We start from the raw sequence: 9286 nt of genomic DNA, 5'->3' as shown, positions 1-9286 counted from the left end.
TCTAAATACCCAATTACTTTTTTTTGAGCATTTTAACGATCTCAAATGGAAAACTCAAAACTAGAAAGTCATAGATCTCATCGAGATCTACAATATATATATATATAATATTTTTATTTGATTTTGTATAAAAAAATCTTTTTTCTAAGACATATTAATCATATCAAATCATATATTTTTTATATGAAATTTAATAAGAATACTTTTTATACAAAACTTATAGATATTTTTGAGATCTACACTTTGTAGTTCTGAGTTTTTTCATTTGAGGTCATTAAGATGCTCAAAAAAATTAATTACATATTTAGTTTTGATGGTATTTTTGAATTTTTACACTCGCAGTTTGACACCGATAGTGCCAAATTTGACGGAAATGGCATGAAGAGCAAAAGAGTTTAGAGCAGTGGCATCTGTGAAAGCTCAATTTTTTAATGGCTTATTGGTAATTACCGACTAACTTTTATAACATTACATGTAAAAGCCTCGACCCACTTTATCTGTCGTCTCGTCCCCCAATGAAACGTCATTTCTCTTTTCCTCTACGCAGCCGCGATGCCGCCTCCTGTCACCGCACCGACCCATCCGCCGCCCTCCGAGTCGACGACCACCACCAGACCACCACCACCACCACAGCAGCAGCTGCCGCCGCCGCCGCCGCCACCGCCTCCTCCTCCTTCCGGCGTTGAGTCTGAGGTGCCGCCGAAGAAGCGGAAGCTGGAGGAGGAGGGGTTTCAGCGCTCGCCATACTACACGATCAGAGAAACCGTCGCAAATCTCCGCGGCCGCTTCCTTCAGGTCCCCGCCGAAAACCCTAACATCCTCGAGCTCCATTCAACAATAGTTGCAGCAGTAGCCAGTAGCCGCTAGCTAGCTAGCATGATCACTATATTCCTAATTTAGCATTTAGGAATGTTTTTGCTTGCGATGTTTCGGGGCTAGAGCACTGGAGGTTGTATTGTGATTTTGAGTGAAATTGTGGAATATTTTATCGACACTTGAACTGAAATGTTTGTGCAAGCTGCAGAGGTTCATAGTTCATACTAGACCTTAGGTGGGTTCTCTTTGTGGTTGAAATTTAACGGTTTGATGAGGACAAGTACCTACTGATACAGAATGGAAATTGAAGTTCCTGGGATGTATGTGATCTTAAGTGATCAGGTTAGCCCACCACGTTTATGTGCAGTACACGTTCCTAATTCAACATACATGAATATTTTGCCTGCCATATTTGTCTACAGAGCTGGCCGTAGTATTGTGCTTCTGAATGCAGTCCTGGAAGTTTCTATTGACGCTTGAACAGAAAAACAGTGTGCTGACTGCTGAGTTTCATTGTTCATAATAGTGTTTAGGCTGGTGTTTTCTTGCAAGTGGAAGTTAATGGTATGATGTGGACAAGTACATACGAAAGAAAATCAAAATGAGAGTTCAAGGGATGGAGGTGGTGTACAAGGTCTAAGCGGCCACGTTGACTAGCCCTGTCTTTATGTCTTTCAATGTTAATATGTCATATTGCACTACATGTATTTTTGAGAAATGTATCTCTGGCGTCTTGTTTTTTCTGTTATGTTATTGGTTACGGTCAAAACTGTAATCAGTTATTGATTTGTTTGCATTTGTTGTCATGAAGGTTTGCCAAGGAACTGATTCAGAAAAGAAAGATGTTGCTGCTGAGATCTTGAATGGTAAGTGACTGGTCCATCATGTTAGAGCAATGTGTAATTTTCTAATGTATTTCTGTAATCAGCACTAGAAATAGTGTTATGGCAGCGGATTTTGAACTTGTCCAGTTTATGTAGTACCATTTTATAGAAAACCATATTTCTTAATATTGCTCTCTGTGAGTTTGTAACATAGTATATGAAAGAGGCGTTATGACATTTCTTCTCAAATGTTATCATTCAAATGTTGAATCCTCTGCATGGTTAACCCATTTATGACTATTAGTATATTACATTTCTTGATTTGTTAATTGTTATATACCATGTAAAAATATTATTGCATTCAAAAGCATTCCACTTGAGTCCTGCCTCTCTTAAGTTATGGTTCTGCATTTGCCGTACACATGTAAAATACTTCTTTGATTACGTTCTCTACTCAGAAGCAGCTTTTATTGAAAACAAGCCACTATGTGTCTATGTTCTGAAATGCAAAAGAAATAATAGAATTGTGCATCAAATTATTAGTTATTATGAAATACCATGATCAGCAGCTTTCTTTCAAAACGCATCTATTCTTTTTTTTTCTTTTTGCATTTAGAGTACCCCTTGTTTTGTGGTCTGTAAATACTACCTGAGCACAAGCATGTGGGCCTTATATTTGAACGATTTTGCAAAAAAAAAAAATTATATATAATGGTTTCTTTATCATGCATATGTGTATGCATAAAAAGTTATTTGGATAATTAAATCTAGGTTGTCTGTCATCTGCTCTTCTTTTGTCTTACAGAGATGAAAGATGTGATAGAGTTATCCAAGAAAACACGGCTTGATCTGTCTGCTACTGCTGAACCTGTGAAACCGTTTGACAAACATGCAGCTAGAGCTCCTGATGATAAGCGTGCTGATAAAGTTCTGTCTGAAGAGAAGAGTCTAGGTCCTACGACAAGCCTGTCTGGAAATTTTGTGCACAGTACAGGTGGAGGTGTACCACTCAAGCCTGATAACTCAGACACCACAGTACATGGGTTACCGGTGAAGACTAAAAACCGGGCCGGACCAAGTAAGATAACAGGTTATACAAAGCAACAGGGCGGACTCCCTCAAGGTTCTTATGTCATCGGTGGATCTCCCGTTGCCTGGAATTTCCTTATATGGCGTGGAAGCAAAGCAGTCTACTATGGTTTGACCAAAGCAGAGTGGTTGGCTCGTCAATCTGCAAAATGAAGTTCCATCCTGCTGTCCCAGTGATCTAACAGCGACATGGATCGATCTTTAGAAGATAACATAGTATTCCCTAATCCCTAGTTGTTGTGATACAAGTAGAACCAAATAGTCCATGACACACCAGGAAGATAACCTCTTCGACACCAGAGCATGGTAACTTGGTAAGGCACTGAGGTATATTGGGATACTTAGTCTTTTGGAATGGATTTTGTTGCACAGTAGGGGTAATCAACAGTAGATATACAAAGAATTTTGGTACTGTAAACTGGATGAGCCAGTCAGCCCGGCGTGCGCCCATGTTATGTTTTTCTATTCAGAAGCGTCCACGTTACGTTGCGCAGTAGGGGTAATCAGCACATGACAATGCATTAGCGCTGATGCACAGTTAAAACGACTGGTGGAGTTCCTGACTCCCTGCTCTATGTGCCTTTGTTCCCTTAATTTCTGTATCTTGTGTGCCTTGCTTTTCCTGAATGCTTGTGAAAACTTGTACTTTTTAGTTCCTTATTTGTGCAGCTACTATTCAAGCGCAGTAATGCTTACTGGCATTAGTTTGGCCTTCTACCTTGCTTGTCTTTTTTGTTTCTCAGATCTAGATTTTCTAACTTCGATAACCTTCAAACATTTGGATGGCAAAGCTACTGAAAACCTCAGGATAAACAGGAGCATTTGTTCAGAATCTGCACGGCCTGAACACCTATGTTGCAATTGGTATTATTGGAAAGATCTTTAAATTTAGTTTTTTAATAAATTTATTTAGAGATATAAATATTATATATATTCTCTACAAATCGAGTCAAACTTATGGTACGAAAACCAAAAGCAACATGTACTGATGAGGATGATGTACTCACTCCATATCAAATTATAAGTCATTTTAAGAATATTGGAAAGTCAAAACATTTCAAATTTGACTAAAATTATAGAAATAGTTACAGAGATTTATAATATCAAATAATTATGTTATAAAAATATAATTAATGAAGAATCTAATGATAAAAATTATTACCTTATTATATAAGTTTAGTCAAATTTAAGAGTTTTATAATTTGGGACACAGGAAGTATACTAAAACTACATCACTTCCTTTTTCTCGTGAGAACAAAGGGCTAGGGGACCAAGGCCCTCGCTTCGGTCATCCTGTCTTCCATGCTCTGTTGTTGACGAAAGCAACACTTTTTGATTTTGGGCAAAGGAAACGGGCCTGCAGCGTCCCAGCTCGCGATTGGGCTCTCGCAGCACCTGCCAAAATAAGGTCCTGTTTAGTTTCAAAAAATTTTGTAAAATAGGAATAGTAGCACTTTCGTCTGTATTTGATAAATATTGTCCAATCATGAACTAACTAGGCTCAAAAGATTCGTCTCGTCAATTCCGACCAAACTGTACAATTAGTTTTTATTTTTGTCTACATTTAATACTCTATGTATGTGTCTAAAGATTTGATATAACGAAAAATCTAAAAAATTTTGTAAAACTTTTTAGGAAGTAGAAAAAAGCCTAGCCCCATGCGCCAAAAGCTCCATGGGGAGGTTCGAGAGACATCTGAGGCAAGGCGAAGACGTCAGGCAGGGCTTCTTACCCGGCGCAGGCGAAACGCGCCTATTTAACTGTGCGCCCGCCTCAACCCCTGCCTCCTCCCCGGCCCCTCGTGTGCTCCCCATTCCTCCACCCAACGAGAGCCAAAAGCCTCGCGCCCCACGCCGCCCCGCCGGCGATCCCATCCGTTCCCCGCAGCGACCGGCGACCAGGCCGCGGGCTTTGATCGCCTCCGCCCCGTGCCTACCCCGGCCGCGGGCGTAGCTGCCGCCTCCACCGCAGCAGGTCCGGCCCGGCCCAGCCCGGTCCCCCCTCGGCGACTTCTGATCCAGCCGCGTCGCGCGACAGCTCGTCGTCCGAGTCCGATCCCCGCCACCGCGGCGGAACGAGGCGTCTCCGGTCCCCGAGGTGAGTCCCCCCCAAACCGGTGGTGCGATTCCGCCCTGGTTTCGATGGTTGCTTTGCCGTGGCGCGGTCCCAGATTCGCGCCGTATTCTCCGTCCAAACCCTAGATTCGCCATTCCCTGCGTCGCGTCTGCGGCGGGATTTCAGCGATTAGGTGCCTATTCTATGATTTGAGCACCTTCGCCAAGGAATTTTAGGGTGAATCAATGCTGGTTCGGTGTGTATTTGGTCCCAATTGGATGCTTACTGGTTCAGCGTGAGCATTGTCTGACATTCATGGAGACCTCTGGGAACTTATGGAAGTTTCCTTGCTCTGATTCAGGGGATTCGGGGAATTTGAGACTGATACGACGGAATCCTGGTGATAATGCGGGGCTACGAGTACGAGACCAATGTAAGCTCTACTTTGTGCACTTCATTCAGTTTAATTTCCACCAAGTATGATCATTAAAGCTTTTAAAGGCCACAAATCAAGGTTTAAATGGGGGGTGGGGACTGAGATAGACAGAGGATTATGGTAACATTATTTTTTTTATCTGCTCAAATGTAGAATAATAATTGTAATAAAACAAAGAGGGAACTGTAGTATTGACAATCGTAAAAAAAAGCAGTGTATGTTTTTGGTCTCGTAACGATAACAATTATTGTGCAGGGTTACCACCGGGGAGTGGAAGATGAGTATGGAGATGAGTACTATGATCAAGATGAGTATGAGGAGGAAGGTTCGGGTGCTGGGGATGAGTATGTTGAGGAGGAAGAGCCTACAGAGGGACAAAAGGAGATACTTGAACTGAGAGAACGATTAAAAGAGCAGATTAGGCGAAAGGCAAAGGCTGCTGCTGCCTGCACTGCTGGCCGCTCATCTTCTTCACAAATACCTCAAGCCAGGGACAAGTATGTTTGATGCACTGATTCTCAGCAGCATTTTCTCTCTTTCTAATGATCTCTCTTTGAGCTCATGCCATTGAGAAATAATAAGACTTCACGGGAGATTACTTGTTCGCTTTTGAAATGTTTCCTATTGTGCAAGTAAAGTTTTCATAGCGTATTGATCATTATATATTTGTGAAATGTATGCCACTGGAAGATTTATTTTTCTCCATTATATTTGTTTGTTTTTCAATGTGGTTGTGATGTTGATAAACCAATTTTCTTTAACATAAAGGCCAATCAGATTTGATGAATAAGGGAACTTTTCTTTTCTTTTGTTTTCCAGCAAAATAGTTTAGCAGCACTTCTACACATTCTGCAGTTGATATTTCTTCTGCATTTCATACCTTTCTGTTGTTATAGTGTTCTTCGATGTGTTTGACTTCTTTTCCCTGCTAGATTTGGCTCTTTCTTTGGGCCATCCAAGCCGGTGATTTCTCGTCGAGTGATTGAAGAAAGGAAATCATTGAAAGAACTGCATAGCACAATTGCAAGGGAGCCAAGGCCTTCTGGAGTACATGTAATACTACGCCAGTATGCTAATTTTGTTTAATGGTAAACCAACATTAAATAATTATATTCTGTTTTTTCTTTTACCAGAAAGATATTCCATCGTCCTCTAATAAAGTGCAAAGTAAAGGAAATGGACATCAGCATAAACAGAAGATTGTTAATCAGGTATAAATAATTTATATTCACCGCCTTTTTCATGTTCAGTACAATGAACCTAAAATAATGTATTCACAACATAGCAGTTGCAATTTGCAGGTAAAGAGGAAGGTTGAGGCACTTAAGGATAACCGGGATTATTCATTTCTACTCTCGGATGATGCTGACCTTTCTTCACCCTCTCCAAAGGAGAAACCTGCTGCTAGATCTTCCTTGACTCAAAGGGCTGGTGAGTTGGAACTCTAATTTTATTTTATTAGACAAGGTCTTCCCTGTGACTTCAAATGTGAATTGCTGACTGTTTATTTCTGGACAATGAAGATCGTGAAGCGATGCAATCAACAGTAAAGAGCAAGGCACCAACAAGTCAACCTGCACGCCTGTCAAATGGATATGGACCTAAGAACACAGTGTCAACTCAAAGGCATGCCGAAGGTAGGGTAGACTCCATGAGAAAGGAGGCTTTCTTGAATAGACAAAGGGTTGTTTCACGTGACAATGAGAGGTCCCATAGTATTGCAAAAAATGGATCCAACCAGGCAAGCACTAGCAAAACCACACTCCAAAAGCTTCCAAGCAGGGGTCCTATTGCTAATAAGCAACCTTCCAAGGATTTGAATGACACAACTCTGCGGAAGAGCAGTGTAGCCTCGAAGCACCATCTCTCAGAGATTGACAGACCAAAATCCTCTCAAAGTCAGAGGATGCAGTCAGCTGGTCAGAGACCGCAGCATTCTTCCCATGGTCAGAGGCCACATCAATCCATGCAGCATAGGCTGCAGCAGTCATTGCAGAGTCGGAGACCACAGCAAATGACACAGGGTCAGAAACCTCAACAGTCTTTGCAGAGTCAAAGGACTCAACAGTCCTTGCAGAATCAAAGGCCACAGCAGTCCTCACATATTCAGAAATCACAATCCTCACAAACACACAGACCACAGTCACTAAGTAACAGGTCCCAGCCATCACAAGGACAAAGGCCTCTTTCTTCGAAGGGTCAATATTCAGAGCAAAGAAGAGTACAGGCAAATGATAGAGTCAAACAAGCTGAAAGGCAGATTCGGCCTCCCTCGAAGTCCATGGTAAATACTTATGAGAAAATACCACCTTTCTGCTGTCTACTATTTTGCTAGTTATTTGCCACACATATTTCCTGTATATATGGGTTGAATTTGTTTGGCTAGGGTTGCTGATGTTTCATTTGTTCCATTGTTGTCTCTTTATTTGTGCTTGTAGCCATCTCGGCCAGTCTCTTCCAATGGAATTCGTGATGATCATGCAAGGAAAAAGCAAGTGGCAAAAAGAAGATTTGATGAAGATGAAGATGAGGAAGACCCCCTTGCAATTATCAGAAATATGTTCGGGTATTGTCTAGATAAGCCTGCTCTATCTTTTCTGTTTGTGTCAGTGGTTGTGATTTTGAGCATCAGCCATCAGCCTCTATCTAAGTTGCATGTTTTACTAACATGGTTTTCAAGCTGAGCAAACCAAATTATCGCTTGGTTGCAGTGGCTGTTTGAAGATGTTTCTTATAGATATTTGGATTCTAATTTCGGCTTCCTTTGCAGGTATGATCCTAGTAGATATGCAGGCAGAGATGAGGATGTCAGTGACATGGAAGCCGATTTTGCTACTATAGAAATGGAAGAGAAGAGAAGGTATTTGCTTCTCTTATTTTATCCAGTATAATATTGTACAGAATGAAATAAAAACTTATATAATATACCTGTATGCATTATATTCAAGATATTGCACTGCCTGCACAGATGATCAACATAATTTTAAGTATCATAACGATGAGACATTTGATCTTTTTGTACTCTACCATACCATTCAATTGCTTGCTAGGGTCAAGTTCCTGTGCTATGTTTATTCATGGTTCAGAAAGGGCAGTACATGTCGGATGCATGCATGTGGACACTTGCATTCTGGGTTTTCCTGTCTGGATGTCCTCTTTGTATCTCATTCACGTTTGATATTGCTTTCGTTTCAGCGCGAGGATTGCTAGGCAGGAGGATGAGGAGGAACTTCGCTTGATTGAGGAAGAAGAGAGACGCGAGCAGGAGAGGAAGAGGCGAAAGATGGCACGAGGCCGATAGTCCAATACTCAACATATTTGGATGTTACAACTTCACAGGCCTGATTGCCCGAGGACAAGGCCATGGTCGATCAGACAGCTCTTCTCTTGCATTCCTGGTTACCCTTGAGCGTTGCAGACAACATCAAACCTTAGCACGTTGATTATCTGGAGGCAAATCAAGGAAAACAGCAGGTGAGCAACGCTGGGCACACAACAGAAGCAGAATGTTAGTCGTAGTGGTTTAGTTCTCGAAGCTGACATGGACCGTATTTAAGCTCTTGTCAGATTGTTTGGATAACACAAGGCTCCCAACGTTGCAGCGCCTCGTCGGATTGTTTCTTCTAAATTCTAATTATAGTACTGATTCTTTCAGTTAAGCCTATATAAGGAGGCCTAATCCAAGTGGCCCTCTTGTCTACTTTTGTTTGGTGTAGCAGTAGTGTTGTAATAAACGATGTGTTCGAATTTTCGGATATAATTTTGACCTTTGTCAGGCGATCACTGCACAGCAGATGCGCTTCTGGTGTTTCCCCGTCTGGTCGAGAGCCAATCTGATGTTTCGAGCTATTCCCTTGTGGAAACGGGACTCGGATACGGATACCCTGCGACATTAGCTATGCTCAGGCCTTGTTTAGTTCTAAAATATTTTGCAAAATCGACACTGTAGCTCTTTCGTTTGTATTTGACAAATATTGTCCAATCATAGACTAAATAGGCTCAAAAGATTCGTCTCGTCAATTTCGACCAAACTGTGCAATTAGTTTTTATTTTTGTCTATATTTAA

The 9286-nt window shown here is 41.4% G+C and overlaps 2 protein-coding genes across 4 annotated transcripts; both read left to right on the top strand.

Annotated features, from left to right (window-relative positions):
• Positions 530 to 3409, top strand: LOC8055985 (pre-mRNA-splicing ATP-dependent RNA helicase prp28). Of its 2 annotated transcripts, none has more exons than XM_021462811.1 (3): positions 530 to 795; positions 1628 to 1682; positions 2536 to 3409. In XM_021462811.1, exons 1-3 carry the CDS (start codon positions 553 to 555, stop codon positions 2880 to 2882), a joined length of 645 nt encoding a protein of 214 aa, XP_021318486.1. In that variant the 5' UTR covers positions 530 to 552; the 3' UTR covers positions 2883 to 3409. The 2 variants fall into 2 exon arrangements, with proteins under 2 accessions (XP_021318486.1, XP_002448309.1); XM_002448264.2 differs by having other exon boundaries at positions 2446 to 3409.
• LOC8055984 (protein SPT2 homolog) lies at positions 4508 to 9013 on the top strand. Of its 2 annotated transcripts, XR_002454032.1 has the most exons (11): positions 4508 to 4826; positions 5146 to 5217; positions 5476 to 5717; positions 6153 to 6273; positions 6354 to 6431; positions 6522 to 6651; positions 6744 to 7504; positions 7659 to 7786; positions 7991 to 8080; positions 8416 to 8694; positions 8778 to 9013. XR_002454032.1 is itself a non-coding variant. In XM_002448263.2 (10 exons), the coding sequence occupies exons 2-10, from the start codon at positions 5191 to 5193 to the stop codon at positions 8519 to 8521; spliced, it is 1683 nt and encodes a 560-aa protein (XP_002448308.1). In that variant the 5' UTR covers positions 4508 to 4826; positions 5146 to 5190; the 3' UTR covers positions 8522 to 9013. The 2 variants fall into 2 exon arrangements, 1 of the variants encoding a protein (XP_002448308.1); XM_002448263.2 differs by having other exon boundaries at positions 8416 to 9013.

This window comes from Sorghum bicolor, chromosome 6, assembly GCF_000003195.3.
Source record: "Sorghum bicolor cultivar BTx623 chromosome 6, Sorghum_bicolor_NCBIv3, whole genome shotgun sequence".
In the NCBI taxonomy this organism is placed as follows: domain Eukaryota; kingdom Viridiplantae; phylum Streptophyta; class Magnoliopsida; order Poales; family Poaceae; genus Sorghum; species Sorghum bicolor.
This window is presented reverse-complemented; position numbering and strand designations above follow the sequence as displayed.